Consider the following 19,673-nt stretch of genomic DNA (forward strand, 5'->3'; position numbering starts at 1 on the left):
TGGATGCAACAGACATTCTGGCAGCACATGCAATGGAATTAAAAATGTTTTACCAGACTGCCGATGTCCTGGTTTTTATTACTATTAGCACATGGTATTTGGTGGGAAAGGAAGAAATCAGAATAGAGAGTTTTTTCCTGAATAGTCTAATTTCCAAATATATTTAGTCAATGTACTTCCATAATACGGTATTTTAAAAGCAGCTTATGGTGCTAAACTGTATCTAAAAAAGAGTCAGGAAAAATAGAGTCTTAAAATGTCTGTCTCTACCAAGGATTAACAGAATCACTACTAGCACATAAAATCACTGGATCATAATGACATTACAATATATTCAGAATCATGCTATTTTCCTTAATATTGCAGCTGTCTTGGACTGAAATTACACTTCTAGACATAGTGTGTTTTCTTTTTACTTACAGGCTAAGTCAGACAAAAATAATTTATGATTTAAAAAAAAAAAAAAGTGTATCTATCCCAACCAAGAATTTTGGCATTAAGTCTTTGAGCTGAATCACTGAGATAATATTCTGCCAAAAATGTTTCTAAGAACAGTGCTTGAAATTCTTTTAACGTATGAATAGATCATTGGGAACCCTCCCAAGGACCTTGGGAAGCATGATAAAGAACATTCTTCTTTTTTTCCCCTTAAATAAAGGTCTGGGAGGTAGGAACACATCTATTATGTTTACAAATTTTTGTTAAAACAATTTTTATAGGTCAGACCAGCGTGCATCTACATAAACCACATTGCTAGTCACTCAGTAAGATCCTATAAAGCATGCTGTTAAACACACAGTAAAATCAGGCAGCATGTGACTTGTGCTATGTTTTAAAATGTACCACTCCCATCAAAGAAATTGCATTTTGTGATAGTGGTATGTGCTATTTCTCCTGCTGGACAGACATCCCGTTGAGGATTGCCAAGCCAAGGCTCCAGAACTGGCTGCAAAATACATTTTACTTGCCCTCCCAGATACAGCAAAAGGTATTTGGATATCTGACTCCTTGTTCCTTCCCTTCCCCCCACCAGGGGTCCTTTTTCTTTTTCATTGATGTGAATAACCTCTTGCAACTGTAATTACTGATATGGAATAACTTCAGAAAAGTCCTACCTTCACAGTTTTTCCCATCAACTGCCACCTGAAAGCCAGCATTACAAACACAGTGAAAACTGCCATCTGTATTTATGCATCGTCCATTATTACAGATACGACCATTCTGTAAGCATTCATCGATGTCTGAAAGTCAACCAGAAAGACAAATAACATTTTGAGGGATTCTTTATTATACTTTAGTGGAATTTTTCCCATTTGCCCTTCCCCTAGGTTTTAAACCTACATGGAAACTGTATTCACCTGCAAAATGATTTATTTTGATTTCCACAACTGAACGTTATGGGGTTGGAAAATGTTTGCTGGTTTGAAATTTCATGTTGCTGTAAAAGATTTTCAGTGTACATTACCCTGCAGCTTTCTCAAACAAGAATCACAATTTTTCCAGTTTTCTTTCATTTTTGCTCATCATTAAAATATTTTTACTGAACTTTAACTTAACAGTACCTAACTACTTAAGGAAAGATGGGGGAAATCTTGTCTTTTGCTGCTGCTTTGTAGGACAACAAGAAAGTTTGACATTTTCCCACCTCAGAATAACTTATCCTGCTTACTTTGTGTTTGAAACATCAGATTCTCATTCCCCTCTCTCTGCAGGAGGTGCTTGGCAAGTGCTTTGGAGGACCTGAAGAGTGATATCACACAAGGCTGGCAGCTCTCCCTCTCCTCCAAAGGAAGGGAGAGGAGATGCTGAGACGGACTGTCTAGACATTTTTCAGATTGCTCAGTATTCTCCATCAAGGTCTGGACCATCTCCCAGAGATTCCTGCACACAGGGGACTCTGCTCACAGAGATCACAACCAGCCCATGCAGACCTGCCTATCATGGACCCATGCTTCCCAAATACCCTGGGGGTGTTTGGGAAGTGGAGCACAGGGTTCCCTCCCAAATGCCCCTGCTGCTCTCTAGACACTTAGGCAAAGGGACCTGATGCCTCTTGAAATTGCATACCTACACTTTTCTTCTCAGCAGCATGGTCATTCTGTGAAGAGTCTAAGAAATCCCTTAAAATCACTGTTTTGCAAGCAGGCAACCAGGTCAGCAGAGGTACGAGCAGCTCAGTGACCCCTCACAGCAGCAGCAGCTTGCAGTCCTCTACCAAAAGTGTGCACAGGCTTGATAAACCTCATTTGATAAACAAGCACCATCAAACAGCAATGCACAAATTTGGGTTTCTTCTCTGCTCAGTCCCTTTTCATCTCACTTTTCTGGCCCTTGATTGCACCAGTGTCTAGCTTCAGCTACTCCACCAGCTTTCCTCCTCAGGACAGGCAGAAATGTCACAGCATCTCAAGGCCTTTTAATTTTTAGAGCTTGTTAGGCTTTGTATTTTTATGCACCTGGTGCCATTTAAATGTGTTGAAAATTAATATTGAATCTCATTGTTCTTATATTCACACTGCTGATCAGAGTCCCACCACTAGTCTGACATATTTCCAATTTTCAAATGAAATAACATCACCATTTTTTCTCCTCAGAGAAACCTGCAAAAAATCAAAGCCCTATCTCTCAATGAAATATCAAATATTTCTGTAATCTCCCTGTAAGACCTGACCTCCTCTCATCAGTAATGTTGAGCAGATTATAGTAAGCACGTAGCTATTAAAGCACACATTCATAGCTAATCATCATAAAATTTCACCTTTTTTTGAGGTCCATTTCATGTCCTCTCTTCTGCAATTGAGAAGCATTTTTTGTTCAGATCATTAATCACAATGTGATTTTATTCACCTATGTCTCCAATTAAGATATTAATTCAGCCAAGCTCCTACTAGAGTTATAAGGGATCCTAAGAATGGATGTATCAGTAGCTTGCAATACAGACTGCAATGTTTAGTCACCAATCAGTCATCATGCAGAAAAAATCCTCCTCTGGAACCTCAGAGCAAGGAATAGATAAACATCTGGTCATTATGGAGACTTCATTTTTCAAGAGCAGACGTAAGGAATACATTTCCAAAAGCACATCAGCACTGACACATTTGTACATGCAAAAAAATAAAATCTCAACATCCAAAATAGTCACGTGTAGCAATTCTACAGCAAATGCTGATTTTGACAGGCACCAGTGCTATGTGTACATTTTACCAAATGCACCCCACTAGCCTTTTTCTTTTCCCTACAGTGGTCCTAAAAATTCCTTTAGAAAACCAAGGTTTTGCATATTTCAGCATTTTCTGCTCCAGCTGTCAAGCAAAAGCAGCTCCCATAGACTGCAAGGGAACTGCTAAGTGACCACACTTAAATGCCATTAAGCTACTGGGCTTCTGACAGCCATGTGTTTGTGTAATGAATCAGTCAAATTAAAAGCGTGTGACAAAAATGACTCATGAGTAAATTCATCATGGCTGAGACTCCCCTTCAGCACTCCCTCACCACCAGTCAGCTGAACTATGAAGATGCTTCCACAACACAGCTGCTTGGCAGCAATTAGGTCAAATACTCCCCAGCAACGTGCAGCAGTGGTGCTTGGCTCTGCATGTCCTGGACTGGAGAGCAAGCTTCTGTAACAAAAACACCTCTATGATTCACAAAAGGAAAGGAATGTATACTAATACAGGTAACTTTCTTCTGGCTTTTTAGAAACTTTCTGCTTCAGACTGAGTGCATGCTCTGCATCCTGCATGCGGTGCGAGAAGCAAAAAAACAAGACTAGCTGTGACTGAGCATTCAAACATCCTGTTTCATTTAGATATTTCATTTCTTATGGAATATCAGAGCAATTACGTATTCTTCTGCCAGAAATCTCTCATTATGCCTTAATTATAAAGGACTACATCCATCCAGTTGAATCCCTACCTCAATCTGGGAGTGACAAAACCCTGACAGAGGGTTGGTTGACCCCTGAGGAGTTATGTGGTCCCACTCCCATAGGAAGACAGGATGAAAACCATCAAGACTACAGTCAAATCAGATTTTCAAAATAACTATAATGAGGACTCTGAAGCTTCTCCACCTAGACTTTCCCAGTGCTCCACTCACTACTTTTCCATACCTAAGTTTTCATTGCTGTAGTTTATGTTTAGTTCTTTCTCTGGCAGTGAGCAGAGACAACACATGGGCAGTATAACTTTATATTTACCCACTGGAAGTTTTATCTTTCCCCCAACTTCCTTAGTCTTTTATACACAGAGGGTTTCTCCAAAGAAGGAATGTTTAATTGTCCTTGAGATCTTCAAGCAGCAAAAGAAAACAATGTCTTAATATTTAAAAAACAAACAAACAAACAAAAACCAAACAAGAAAATATGTCTCTTCTATTTCAAAGCCATAAATAGTGCCAAGATCCTTTTAGCACAAGACAAAATGCCTTTTCTTGTAACCCAGTCTGTGAACTGCCAGCTCCAACAGGTCATTTTTTTACTGACATATCTGAATTTTATTTTTTTTTTTTTCAAATCTCATATTTGACCCATCTGTTAAATTTTCCTTGAAAACTATTTTCCCTCCTGATATGTAGACAACAGCAGATGTGGCTCTATGCCCATTACCTCGGCACTCTGTTCTGGTCGCTGTGCTCTGATACCCAATACGGCACTGGCAGACGTAGGATCCTTGGGTGTTCACACAGTCTCCACCAATGCATGGATTCCTTTCACATTCATCAATATCTGTGGAATACAGACAATACAGTTTTATTACCACACTGGCTGAAAGTTATTTTTGCCTGCAGGGGTATTTCATCATTTTGTACTTGGAGAAATAGCACCCTTCAATCCATAAGAAAAAAGGACATCGCTGAGATCCCCCAAAAAAGGTTCCATGTTTTAGGGTAAACGGGAGCTAGGAAAAATGGATTTTCAGTAAGAAATTGCATGTGTGAGAGGTAGAGGCCTTAATCCCACATCTCCACATTCCCAGCTCCACTGAAGATTTTGACAGAACCAAAATCTTGCCTGTAAGAGACAGTTAATCCTTGCTTCTATTGTTGGGCTCTTGCTGAGCTCCAAACTTAAAGGTCTCAAGAGCCCAATTCAAGATACTACTCATGAGCTTAAAGAAGATTTTTAAATCTTACTAAGCCTCAGTTTATGGGTTTTTTTTAACAATAGATCATTGCATAGTCAAAAAGCTCGTACCATTTTAAAGAGATAATTTTCAATAACTAACACATTGTAGTCATGGGTTAGTTAAATAAGAAATCCTTGTATAATTTTGTTACAAGATTTGTTAAATATTGTTTTAAAGGCAAAATTGTTGTAAAAATAAGTTTGCCATTGAAATCTATCAGTTCTTCAAGGTCTCCTTACTGGGGTATTTTTGGAGGCGGGGCTCTTTTATTTAAGAACTCAGTTATTACATTGTGTGGAGAAGAATGTTTTTTTCTCTAAAGTGAAATTCCCCTCTGTGATTTACAGCAGAAAACCACATACCAAGGCATTCCTCTCTACCATGCAGTTGGAATCCTTTGTTGCACTCGCAGCGGTAGCTCCCAGGAGTGGGAATACAACGTCCATTACGGCAGAGATGTCGGAATGTTTGGCAATAGTCAGTTAAGTTCACCGGCAAGATCGCTGAAATAACCACAGTTGGAAAAATATTTTAATAGTCCATCATAATAGTTTCTGATAATCTACAACTTGAGCAGGATTTTCCATTAAAAAATCAACATTTACCTTCCATTGTAATGTGAATTACATAGTGAAATGGGAGGCAGAATATGGCACTTTTACTTTTAGAGATTTGTTTGAAAACAGCTAACAACCACAGAAATTTCCATTGAAGCAAGTCTGGTTCTGTTTTCATGCCAAAGAGGACCATGTCTGCTCATACCTAGAGGTAAAGTGGGTGTGTGGCACTGCAGGGACTCTACTAAAAGCCTGGAGTAGCAAAGAGTAGGCAGACTGGTTCATTATTCTCACTTTCCCAGATAGCAGTGAGGAGGGCAGGGATAACCCTGGGAATATGCCTATACTGTCTTTGGCAGGCAGGCATGAGCTGGCTCTGTCCCTGCTACCAGCTGACCAGAAGCTGTGCAGCTACGTCACTGCAGTGTCAGCCTGAGCTAAAATACTTTGCCTCTTAGGCTTCTTAGCTCAGCTTGGTGCTGAACCAAGACTAAATAGTTTCAGCTGGTGCCAGCGCAAGCAGAGACTGCTTGCATATACACAGAACACAGGCAGAATCAGCTTATGTTTACTTGCAAAAGAATATGTGGCTATGCCAAATGATTTCTGGTGGCACATGCCTACTGCAGACTACAGGAGCACGTAGTAAATTCTCTGAGCAAAGACAGATAAAGGACTATATTATATTAGTATGTTTCTCTGTACTGGTAGTCTGCTCTGGCTTTCTTCTTACTTTAGGGAAAACTAACCTATCCATGTGTAGCACTAAAATAGTTCTTTCTGTGCACTGGGTCAATCTCAGTGTCCAACATAGTAGCATTTTGATCAGTACCTTTCCTACCTGGCCAAGTGCAAATGAGGAAAACAACTTGAAAGAAGTTGCTTTCTCTCAGACAAGCTCTTTAATGTAAACACCTTTCACAACCTAGTCAAAGAGCTATTCATACTCTGCAGTGCTGACATGCAGCAAAGCTCACAACAGCCTTAAAATAACAGTAATGTAACTACAATACATGAGCCACAGTACAGACAATGAGAATGTAATTTTTGAAACCTTGCCATAAGGTACATGGTAGACAGGCTCTGACTAAAAGGGTATCAAGAGCCTCAGTGTGCACTTAAAATAAGTAAAAGACACCAAGAGCTGAAGGGAGCTCCTGAGAAATGCATATTTGTAAAGCAGCTAAATGCACACGCTGCAAGGAGAGGTTATTTCTTTCTCTCTTACGATGAATTGGTGGAGCCCGAGACGGATAGATGATTTCTGGATGTGGAGGAGGGTAAACTCCAGGAATGAGTGGTGGAGGGATGATGTCAGGACGGGCCGGAGGAAGGTCAGGTCTTGCTGGCAGTATAGCAGCTACTGTGCACAATTTACGATACTCGTCTGAAACATGAAAACATGAATGCTGTTTTAGACTCTTGCAGCCTGTTTCATTTAATCCAACTTTTTGCAATGTTTCAGATTAGCAATAACAAACTTTAAATAATCTGGAAAATGTGAGTCTATATGTTTTCTTCATAGTAACAAGCTTTGTTCTCTGAATTGAGCCATTAATCCACAGAATCTCAACACTACTTGTCAGGAGACTGCCAGTAAAAAGGTAACAGAACTGACATTCTGGACATGAAATTGAACAGTGAGGCAGAGACCTGATCCTAATCGACTTAGTCTTCTTTCAAGTAAAAATCTTTGGTGAACTTAGTGTGAAGTTTACCTAAAGAAGTACTTCTGGATTTGATCCCAAGTTAATTTAATAGAAAGCTTGCCACAGAGTTAGAAAAATACTGAACAGGGAAAAAAGCCCAGTTTCAACTGGGTTTCTTAAAAGTTAACCTCCTAAAACAAAGAAATACAAATATAAGCAATGAGGCAAAACCAATTAGAGAATGAATACACTAACACAATTTCCCTGTGAAAATTAAGTTTGCCAATAAAAGCAGAAACCAGATAAGATGCAGTCTAAGCAATGTAGCCAAAGAGAAACCAAGTCAAATCCACACAAATTCATCCTTTTCCAGATGATGGGAAAATTATCTATTTTGCTGTAAGCACAGTCTAATGCTGAGTGTGTTGCATTCTCCTATTGTTTATCTCTATTAGTGGCATCTGCCCTACTGCCCCACTTTTCCTCTTGCCCATGACTCTTTTGTCTTTGGGAAGGCTGGGTTTGAAACTTGTGATCCAAAAAATGCACAGAGTATCACAATTAAAGACCACATTCCAGCTGACCTAATTCCTGTTAACAATTTGTGTGCACACAAGTAATTATTTGTGCAGCCATTATCTTCAAACTTCAAAACTTAAAGTCTGTGGAACAACAGGGAATAGGAATTATATAACTGGGGAAAAAAATATCTAGATATTAATGAATTCCTGAAACAATATGAAAAATGAGAACAGAAAAATAAAGTAAATGTTGGGAGAACTAAGGTGGATATTTCAGCCTTCAAAACTTTCACCATATCTGCTTCCACCTGTAAGCTCTTAGAAGCTCTTCCTGAATCACAGAGGATTTGTTAAACAAACATCATAGTCTAAAGATCTGCTTTTTCTGATTATGACATTTGCATTTGTTTAATGCTGTTGGGTGATCAGTTTATTTCATGTGTCACTGCATTTCCCTCTATTGTTCCTTTTAGTCTTTAAATAGCCTCAATGGTAAACCCTGTTATTCCACATAAACTATTCCCACCATATTATAAAAAAATACAGTGCAAGCCTTTTTTATTGCAACTTGAATTTCCATGTGTAATTTCTAGCAATTTTTTAGCTACTATTTTGTAGTAGCAACTGGGTCTGCTGCCCACATTTAAAATGCAACTACTTGGTTTCATTATGCAGCTAGTGCTCCCCTTTATATTGCAGTAAATTTCCATTTCAGAGTTAAAGAGGCTTTGAGCCACTAACAGCTCTAAATTCCTTGTCTTGCTTTCTCAGGATACACTAAGTAAGAAATAACTGAACTGGATTAAATAATAACAACAACACCTTAAATGCATGTAAAGCTTTCCAAAGAATTTCAAAGCACTTTTAAAAAGAGTAATTTATAGCTTCAATTTATATCTCAGGTCAGAAGCAAAACCAAAAATGAAGTGGCATGTAACTATGATCTGGAAGACCTTGCATGGATTTATGAGTCAGGAAGTCCTTGGTTCTAGCTCCTTCTCCATGATGCCTCAGTCTGCAACTCTGGCCAAATTACTTCACTTTTCCACCCAGTTTATTCACCCGTTAGATATGAATAATTAGAAAGTATTTGAAGGAAGCAAGACCTATGTTAAGACTGAAAAATTTCTCCTTGTCTTCCTATTTCAGATGGTTATCAATAGAGTGCACTGTGTTTTTAGCAATATTCTAGCCAGTTTTGAACTTTTAACATGTATAAATATTATTAATAAGACAGTGACAGAAAGTCTTCCAGCATTTCTGATTGCAGATTTCTGCTCTAGTATTATGCAATTTCACTCAAAGGATTAAAAACGAGAATAATAAAAGCTCCCATATATGAGCTCTGACAATTTTTTCAGTTACACTGCTATAGTGTTACAATCCCATTTCTCCATAAACTCTGCACCTCCCTTAACCTCCTCCCATAAATTCTTAGATTTCTGGTTCTCCTTTTCTAAAGCATTTTATTAGGTCTCCAGTCCTAAACAATCTCAAAATCATCTTCCCTCCACTCCCTCATGCTTAGTTTAACAATCTGCTCACCATCTTCTTTCAATTCAAGTGATACATTATCCGAGGATCTCAATACCCAAGGAGGCAATAAAGAAGAGCACATTTTGGTAGCAGAGATAAATCATCTCCTGTGTCAAATTTCAGGAAATATATGGCACCTCAGAAAGCTTGTCATGAGGAAGGAAATCACAGTTTCCCAATGAGAATGAAAATGCAGAAGGAATAGGGATGTATTGGAAGGTCTAGAGGAAATAACTTGGTCTTGAAGAGGAAAACAAATCTGAAGCAGGTAAGGTCAGAATAACTTAGCTACAAAACACTAACTAGCAACAAATAATTCTGTCTGCTTGCCCTCCTGGGGGTCCTGAGCACTCTTCCATAGAAGGCTTTGATTGAGCAGGGGGGCTGGATAAACAATCTGCCAAGGTGCCCTTCAGCCTCAACCATTCTGTGTGGTTCTTTAATGAAAACATTACAGCTAAAAACCCAAAAAATATAAACCACTGCTAATTCAGTGTTCAACCATGCTGATGAGAGTTGAGGTGGGCTCATACCAGTGGATCTGATGGGGCACATTTCTGGAGCGGTGGCAGGAGCAGAAGCCCAGCAGCGGCCGCTGTCACAGCAGCACTGCATCTTGGACAGGGGCTGCGGCAGCTGATTGCCACAGCGCCCGTTGCTCAGCGTGGAGAAGCAGAATCCAGGACGCACATCTGCCAAGAGAAAGAAATGGATGGGTGACCATCAGCTCCGTGAGGAACGTGGCTTTCACAAAAGGGAAAGGTCCCGTTTTTCTGGAGTGATTTGCATAATCAATGACATAGCCCTTGCAACATTACAAGAATCAGGAAAAAAAAAAATCTAGACAATATTTGGGCTGCTTTAGACTCAAGTGTAACCTGTGAGAAAGCTGCAGTGAAATACAGAGCAGCAATGCATTAATGGAGGTGAAAATGCAGTAAAAACATACATTCAGTATATACAACATATGCTTCCATGGCCCTAAAGAAAAATAGCAGTATCATCTCTCCTAAAGGTAGCACCAGATCAATTAAGTCTTAATTTGCACTGGCGGACAGCAGTAAATTCACAGCATTGCAGCTCACAAAGCATTAGTTCATTTTTCATTAGTCATGGCTTCCCCAGCTGAAGTATGTAGTGATTTGACAAGATATAGGCTTGCAGGCAAGAAAGAGCAACACAGTTTTAACTGGTGCAATCACACTGTTTATGGAGATCTGTTGGCTTCCTGTCTGAAAAGGGTGAGTATGTGCTGTACAAAGAATGTCCTGTACCCAGACTTTATATACTCAGCTCTGTGCAATGTTGTTAGAGATAGCTCAGCTTAGAGAAGGACAACAAAATGTGGACAGGATTTAAAAAAATAATAAAAAATAAACTTGTGATACCATCTGAAGCTTTGAGGAATTGTTTCACAATATGTGACATCATGTCAAAGTCAATATAAGCTGTAATGTGATTTGACACTGCATGATAAACCAGACTAAGTTTGTTTCTAAAATACAAAAATATTTGCTGTCAAAATGTAGTGGAGAAAGTTGCAGATCTAATCTTACAACAGCAGACATAATTCCCTAAAGAAAAAGTACCTCAATTATCCAGGGCATGGTGGATTCATCTGTCTAGTACCAGTGCTTTCCAGAATTTACTAGCTTCACAAGTGGATATAAAAAAGCAGGTGAGTTTCTTACTATTTTGAGGAAATTGACATATATTGATATGTTGTGAGTCTGTGATAGTTCTGCCTTTTATTAGGTGGAACCCTAAACATGGATATTACTGAAAGTACAGCTAAAAGAGTCAGTTGTCCTTTATTTCCAAACTTTAGTCACTCATACTATCATATGATGGAAGTCTGAAACAGAGAACAAAAAATCAGTTTTCAGCTCTACTACTGACTCTTCATTTCCTCCTGGTGCCCAGTTAAACTGCCTCAAATATTTGCTCCTTCATCTACCCTCTTAAAAATCAAATAAAACTCCTTGGAGTTGAAACTGTTCTCCAATACCCCTGGAGAGATATTCAGTTGCTTGGTGTGACGGTGGGGTGGATGGGAAGAAGGAAGTAATCCAACAGACCTCATTATCATCTTTTGAAATTCATCCTTCTCCATTTTGGTCAGTACCAAGTTTTGAAACATTTAAGAGCAGTAATGGAAAGTGGAAAAGGAATCTACATGGGATCTGTGCAAGTACACAATGTGCCATGAAGAGATAAGCAAACAGTTTTATTCACCTACAGGTATAAGAGTGCATCCAAAAACCACATAATTTTCAGAAAAAGTCCAGTAAATTTATGAGAAAAATACCAAATTTTTCCATATTCCTAATCAGAAGTTATTATTTTTACTTTTTCCCCCCCTTTCCTTTTCTGTTTGAAATGGTAAAAAAACACAAACCAGGACAAGAACAGCAAGAAGTAACTTTTATCTGGTTTTAGTTTTTAGTATTTATTGTTTTTACTAAAAATTATAGTCTTGTGAAAAGGCAAAAAATCACAAGAATAAATTTCAATAAAAATGTGTCTCTCAAAAAGAGAAAATGTAAAAAGAGGCCATTAAAAAGTAACACAGACCAAACAAATTTATGCTGTTTGGAAGTACGGGCTAGCAACTTTCTTCACTGCACTCTTCATACACTTGGGATAAAATGTCCTGCTCTTGTTTCTGCTCTTCAGCTCTAGGAGATAATATCTTTGCTTTGTCTATTCTTATTTTTAAGGTTTGTAATAATGGAGCTCCTGGTGTATCCTTTGGATATTTGGCCCCAGCGCTGCTGGGTTTGAGTCCCCTAGGGAATACATTTCTCAGAAGCATTTCCTCCTCTCTAACTTAACAGACACGTCCAGCTAAGACAGGCATGTTGTAATTAAATCAAGATTAAATGTTTTGCCCAGCACTAACACAGATCTGGGCTCTGTCCCTGTGAATATGGCAAGCATGAGTCTGCATATTAGACAAGAATCCAAAAGATCTGCAGACAACTGATAGTACTTCCCATTTAGCACATTTTGCCTTGAACACAAAGCCAAAATCTCAATGATGGCATATAGTCTGGCATATTATTTATCATACTTTGTCATAATTTAAAACTCCAATTCTTTAGCTGAATTACTTCAGCCTACAAATACAGGGGGTAAAAAGGCTGAGAAACTGCAGGAATATGACATGGGCGTGAATGCTGGGCAGTCTGGACAGAGTGGTGACTATAAAAACTAAAAAGCAAATGCAAGTTGTGCATATCTAGAAAATTTTCATTGCAGAAAGGTAAATCTTGCTCACAATTATTAAGTGCAGGCAGAAATCAATGATTTGATGATCCATAGCAATTTAGAAGCTATTCATCTAAAGCAATAAAAGAAATTGCCATTGGCATTTTAAGTGTACAGTGTGGGTAAAATCTACAGAAAAACTATTCTTGATGATGGAAGAGAAGGAGTTTATTTCTTACAACCTGCAGAAATTGAATGGCACCATTCAAAGTAATCATAGCCCCAACTACTTCCACATCTCTTGGGAAAGTTAGTATTATTTGGTACTGAGCTTTGTGAAGTTTGGGATTCTTTCCAATTTTTTTCCAAAATTATTTCCTACCAAAGGTACTAAAGACAGGATGTTGTCTTGGTTCCTAGTGTTGGCACTGTGTAAGAACCTTTAAATAAATATGCTAAATCTGAGGAAATAAACCTTTCATTTGATTTTTGCCCAAAATTCAGCAGTGGCACTGAAAAAATAAATTATTGCACAAAAATGAGAAAAAAAAAATTAATTAACTACTAGACCTGCCTCAGAGTAGGCTGTATGCTTCCCAGAAGTATTAACTGCTAATACTGTTCTTTCAGGGCATTGGCACTGCAGTGGCAGTCATTTCATTCACAAAGTTCTTTGGTTCCCAGACCAGCCTTTGGAAGATGGGTTCACTCTACCACAGTGAAAGCCTGAGAGAACAGCTCTGCCAAACCATCAACATCATAAAAGCACATAAAAATGTCCCATACTCAGTTTATCACATTACTTCTTTTAATGACAAAGACCTGCATTAGGGTTATAACAGTTGGAATACAAATTTGCTTTTCAAAATGAATGCTGAATATCAAACAGACTAAATTAAAGACAAACATGAGAGCAGTAATATGAAGGAGACCTTTAAACAAGTTCTAAGGCAAAAAATATGACATACTAGAAAAACAGTAGTAGAAAAATAAAAGAGAAGGTCTCAGTGAAGAGGCAAAGAAGAAATATCCTGCAAATGGAAAACTCATTTCAGAATACATATATAGACACGTGATGTACTTCTATATAAAAGGATTTCAAGTTCACAAGTTGAAATATGTTTTTGACACATTGTTACCCATTTTAGATATTCATGAATTTTTATAACACCTACTGTCCTATTGTTCACAGGACTCTACTCACCTATGCATTTTAAGCCATCAGGAGCTGTATAAAACCCTGGAGGACACTTGCAGAAGTAACTGCTAACTGTGTTTGAACACTCTCCCCCATCACAAATTCCAGGAATGGTGCTACATTCATCGATATCTTTAAGACATAAAGAGATGCAGAGACAGGTTAGCTAAATTTTTTTTGGCACGAGAAAAGGTATTTTATAACTAGGAGCAACTATCAAGTTCAGGACATAATCAGTAGTTCTGAATTAGAATTTTTTGTTAGGCATCTTATAAACAGAATGAAACAGAACCTAAAAAAATACTCTATCTGCAAACTGAAAATACAGTACCTGTAAATTGCAGAAGTTTTACTCCTTAATGATGATGGATGGAAATCTTAAAACTGCAGAGATTTATTAACTCTAAGAAAACTGTAAGTCATCTGGTCTGAATTCTGCATACTAGAATTAAGAAAACTGTGTTGGTACCAGAGTGCAATCTGCATAATGACCACAGTGATCAGGAGCTTAATGGTCATCTCCAGCAGCACAGCATCTCCTGGTACCACCCTGGTTCAATACACACTCACAGGGACATGTACCACCTACTGATCTGCCTGTCCTTCTTATTGCACTCAGGCCTGTCTTGGAAATCCCCCACACAAAAGCACTGAAATACTAGGTATTGTTCAACTAATGCAATCTGACAGGATTACAGCTCAGACCAGGATGACTGCAGGCAACAAAAATTATCTTCCCTGACTTTCTCCACTAAATTAATGTTCTGAAGTTTCAACAGGTTTCTAGATTGTAACCAAAATACCTACTGCAGAAACCAGGCAGTGTCCATAATTCCACCTACATTTTATCAGTGATTTTAAAATAAAATTTCCGTATCATGATTGTCTTCACTAACAAATCTCAATCCATACACTAAATCATCCTCATAGACAGAACGTAGAAAAATTTTCAGTCTGCAGGGAACAAAACCTAACAAATTCCTACAACTCATCATAGCTGCACAGAGGGAACTTAAAGGGTTTCTTCCATAGCTAGTTTATATAATCTACAGCCATGTGAATAACAACCTATGTCAGTTCCAAGTGTTCCTTAATTACCACCAGTAGCCTGCCTGTGATGTGTAGCTACTTTCCCCTTGGTTTCCAGTGACTGTCTTAACAATGCAGCTGTATCTAATTAGCACTGCCCTCATCTCCTAGGAACCTGGAGTTCTGTTGAGCTTGAAAACAGCTCACTCTTTTCCATGGTACCTACAAGAGGAATCAGCCAAACAGAGCAGAAAGGGAGGTTATTCTCTAGACTGATCAATGACATCTGCTTGTCACAGCCATCTCCAGTCACCCAGCTGCTCTCCTGACAGGGAGCATCCAGCTAGAAATAAGAGCATCACAGGATGCACCCAACCTCTCCTCCAGAGATCTACGAAAAGACAGACACATGACTGTAATAATGATTTCACCAACCACAAAAATTTCTGAGATGAAATACCACAACACCACCCAACACACCAAGGCAAGGAGTGAATAATACTGTAGTCATTAAAAAAGACTGGAAGAGTTTAAATGTAACGCCTAAATTGGAAATTAGCCCCAACAGATGGGGGAACACCCAAAGTCCCACAGGACCATTAATGAGCATTTTAGCAAGTAGAAAGGATCTCAGTTCTACTTCTTCTGTGAAGACAGTAATATGAAAACTAACAACTCCTGGTCTCCTAAGTAAAGTGTGGGATGCTCTAATATTTTTGTAGCCCCTTGCCTTAGCAGGAAAGTAGTGGAGGGACTGGGATGGCACAGATAACCCAAGTTTGCAGACTCAGCCATCCTAAGTGGAGTGGGGCCCTGTGTCCCCTGGGCACGTTCTTCCCCAGCATCTTGCTAGTTGTCCTGATGTGGGTCACATTCCTCACTTGGGTGTGTGAGAGGGGTGTGACTTTTTTTTCACTGCTACTTCGAGGATGTTGCCAAAGCCTCAAGTCCGAGTGCCCTGGGAGCACTGCTAAGAGACTTCTGGCTTCTGCTCCAAGATTATACACCACAGGAGTCCCACAAGTCTCAGTGACAAAAAATGTGGAAATTGAATTTTGGTCTGAATAAAGCCCTTAATTAACAGAGAAAAATGCAATCGTAAATGGATCAGATTCAAGCATTTTCTGACTCAAATTCACCAATGTTTATCCTAAAGTCAGTGTTGCCACTGTTTATATAAAGTCCGACCTTTTTAAAAGCAAAATCATCAGTCTTTATTTTAAGGTTGAGCCTAACCCAAACAGTATTTCACTATTTATATTAGTGTTGACATCCATATAAGCAACACTGGCGTTCTTAAGTATGCGAATTTTACAAAGGTAAGTAACTTGTACCCCCAGACTTAAATGTCACTCCAGGAAAAATTACACCCCCAGAGCCATCACAAAAAATAGAATTTACCTCAGCTTTAGTGCAAATGGAAAAGAAATGGTTACATCAAGCACTGAAATAATGTAGCAGTTAAAATACAGATTTCCACCGGCTATGCTAACAAAGAGAACTTCAGCCAACCTCCCTCATTTTCCATCTTGTTGACTGCCTACCTGTCCTTGACGATTGCTATTATGATCTTACTTTAATGTAGACCTGAAAAAACAGTACTGGTAATTCAGCAGGTAGCTCCCAGTTGAATTAAATCAGTGACCAAGGACATTTTACAACTGCAAGAAGTCCTACTTATTAAATAGGAAGCTAAACTAAGCAATCAATCACATGTTATTCATTATGTATCAGAATTAACTATAGTTAATTACTCTAAATTAAACTTGTCTTATATCGTCTTATAAAGTTCGAAAGATAATTTAGAAAGAACAGGATGGATAGGCTGTTGTTGCATGATCATACTCTTACATGTTGTTTCCATTTTATTTCATGCCACTGGTATAAAGGTGGTACTTTTCATTCTTTGAATTGTATTAATACCTACACAGTTTCAGCTAAAATTGCTCGGTACATACAACATGAAGATGTACTGACAGTAACTCTGTCTGCAGAGGTTAAAAAATCAATAGGTATGAATTTGAAGAAGGGAAAATTCATCTGATCTTTGCGGCCAGGTGCTCACTACAAAGGGATTTCACAAATGGGGCAGGAAATCTGTGGCAGGATATGGGAACACATCAACCTATACCAGATTCTTGTGTCCAGTTCCTTAACTGTTAGCAAGTGCAGGCTCTGAGGGTGGTGATTGTTTGGGGCTTTTTGTTCTTTGGTTGTTGGTTGGGGTTTGTTTTTAAAATGATTCAGCAATTGAAAAATACCATCAAAATGTTTATGATATGCAGCCTACAGCTCTCAGCTTTCCATGTACTGATACTTAACAAGGCACATGTTCAGTCTCTCCTATTCATCACATTCTTGGTACTTCATCCACAGAAGGAAACACTTGCAATGTTCTATTCTAAATGTAGATTACATTCTGCCAAAATCATTGGCAGGAAATATATAAACCATGCTGTGTACAAGCTCTTCTGAAATTGCTCTTCTTAACCTGCAAATAATTTATAAAGTTTTTCTTTTGAAAGAGTAATTCATAATTCTTCTAAAATGACTAAAAAGTTTTGAGTGCTTCTTAAAGGGCACTTGATACAAGAAAGGGTGATGAATGCATGCACACCTTTCTCTCACAAATATTTCCATTGTACTGCAAGTTTGCATTCCAAAATCACTAGCCATTTATGAAACTTGTCCATTCAATTTTAGTCTAATGACAGAAAGTAGAATTAGTTGCAAGAGTTTGAACACTATCTGGACTTCACTGTAAATACAAATCAATAATGTGCAATTAACACATTTTAGTACTATCTTCCTTCAAAATCCTCTTAAAGCAAAGGAGACATCTATGCTTTATTATATTAGAAAGAAAAAAAAAAGTACTATCAAATCACAGTAAAAATATAGCACAATTCCATAATCACACACTGCAAATTTCCACTAATATCTAGCACCTGCTGTAGCCCCAAGTTAGGATGACTAGCAAGCAAAGATAAAATGTTTGTCCTTCTGTAACATATGCAACTGTAAGGCTGAGTTTGGGACACAATTCAGCAGCCTCCACACAGCAGTGTCAAACTCCCACTTACATCAAATACAGTTCACCTGAGTAGGTAGGAATGTGTTGAACCTTCCAGTCATGTACACTTTTTGGTCAAAAGATCCACAAAGAAATAAGTGCCTTGAGCATTTCTAAAGCAACATATGAGTTAGAAAGTATTTTTAATGTTTTAATGTTAAATGTACCTTCAAGTCTGAAATATTACATAAATAAAAAGGTGATAAAAGTTGCAGGAACAGTATCTAACACTCTCTGGATTGGGAGAAAGAATGCCTATTTGTGTTTGTTGTGAATAATGCTACTTGCACACTCAAGGCAAAAGAGACAGGAAGTTTGTAACAAACTGTTAAACAAAGCTGGTCCTCCAAAAGAAGACTCTCCCCCTTCTACTTTCAGATGAAAGTTCTAGAAGTTCTTACCATCACATTTTTGTGTTACTTCATTAAACTTGTGTCCAGCTGGGCATTTGCACTCAAAAGATCCAACAGTATTAATGCAATTTCCCCCTTGACAGATCCCAGGGATGGCTTGGCATTCATCCACATCTACGATATAAAAAAAGGAAAAAACACACACTTTTATTTCATTTCTCAAGAACAGCCATAATAATTTGTCTACAGAGAAATTAAATATGCCTAAATCTGTTCTTCACCCATCATAATATTATGATACTTGCTTGGGAAGACAGACACTAATTTTGTAATTACTCTATGCAAAGTATGATTAAGTACAGTACTCTAAATATTTTCTGCAAGAAATCACAGGGTTATTATTGTTACAGACATTAAATATCTAACTGCTATTGCTTTGTTTTTCCAAAACATCTGGGGAATGGTGTGCAGAAAACACAGCCTGCCAGAACCCAAGTTTCTTTGAAGTGTCTAAAGCTGGTCACCCAAAATCACTTGCCCCCTTGAAAATCTTGGCAACTCCATGCAGTGCTTAGGCCACCAGCACAGAGGAGCAGTTGCAGTGTGCATGGAGGGGCCCTCATGGAGAGGCACAGAAACTGCAGAGTAATTTCTGATGGAAATTATTAACTTGACACTCCAGCGAGATCAGCACCAAAGACATTAGGCTGTGGTTAGGATTTGACTCAAAAAGTTTTATAGCCATAATTAATGTCTCAGGAGGAATTATTAATGGCCTACTTAGATATACATAAATTTGAGGGGTTTTTCCCTTTTATTTTTCTTTCTTTGCTTTTCATTTTTCACCAAGGAAAATGCAAAAACAAAGATGATATCACAGGCTAGGTAGTAAGCTCAAGACAAACATTTTCAAGAGGCCCGTTTCTGGCCTCACAATTATTTTAGCACAACAACATCTGTGTCGTCACTTAGCTGCAGAAGTGTTGCTATGGCTTAATAACAGCTACAGAAAAGAGGCTAAAGGAGACAGAGGAGTGGCATTGCAATAGGACACTGGGGAAGTCTGGCTCACAGTCTCTGGGGGCTGCCCTGTCTCTGCTCAGGAACTCCTTCAGGAGCACAGAAAACTCCATTCTCCAATCCAAATGCTCATGCTTTCCCCATCTCTTCAGGAGAACCAGCTGCTGCTGCTGCTAAAAACTGATTGCTTGAGTTCTTGGGCTTCACACTGACAAAGGTTTCAATGCAGGGATGCAAGCCAAAGGAAATGATACCTTCAAATCTCTGTTTATAAATCCCTGAGAGACAGCTGTAGTGAGTCTTGAAGTCTGAAAAGTGAAGTATCATGTATGTACAAAAGGATAAGAGGCAATTTTCCTGGGAGCCACAAGTAGGAAGTCTCAGGAATGCCAAGGACCATA

General features: G+C 38.5%; 1 protein-coding gene across 4 annotated transcripts in view; it reads right to left on the reverse strand.

Annotated features, from left to right (window-relative positions):
• FBN1 (fibrillin 1) overlaps positions 1 to 19,673 on the reverse strand; it is a 145,577-nt gene that overhangs the window by 71,965 nt on the left and 53,939 nt on the right. For all 4 annotated transcript variants that reach the window (XM_019007901.2, XM_033517080.1, XM_033517079.1 and 1 more), the window contains exons 7-13: positions 18,301 to 18,426; positions 13,804 to 13,929; positions 9,923 to 10,081; positions 6,912 to 7,070; positions 5,489 to 5,629; positions 4,607 to 4,726; positions 1,116 to 1,241 (exon numbers count right to left, since the gene is read on the reverse strand). In XM_019007901.2, the coding sequence (XP_018863446.1) occupies positions 1,116 to 1,241; positions 4,607 to 4,726; positions 5,489 to 5,629; positions 6,912 to 7,070; positions 9,923 to 10,081; positions 13,804 to 13,929; positions 18,301 to 18,426 (957 nt within the window). The remainder of the gene's footprint in view (positions 1 to 1,115; positions 1,242 to 4,606; positions 4,727 to 5,488; positions 5,630 to 6,911; positions 7,071 to 9,922; positions 10,082 to 13,803; positions 13,930 to 18,300; positions 18,427 to 19,673) is intronic.

The sequence above is a fragment of the Parus major genome, chromosome 10 (genome assembly GCF_001522545.3).
Source record: "Parus major isolate Abel chromosome 10, Parus_major1.1, whole genome shotgun sequence".
Classification (NCBI taxonomy): domain Eukaryota; kingdom Metazoa; phylum Chordata; class Aves; order Passeriformes; family Paridae; genus Parus; species Parus major.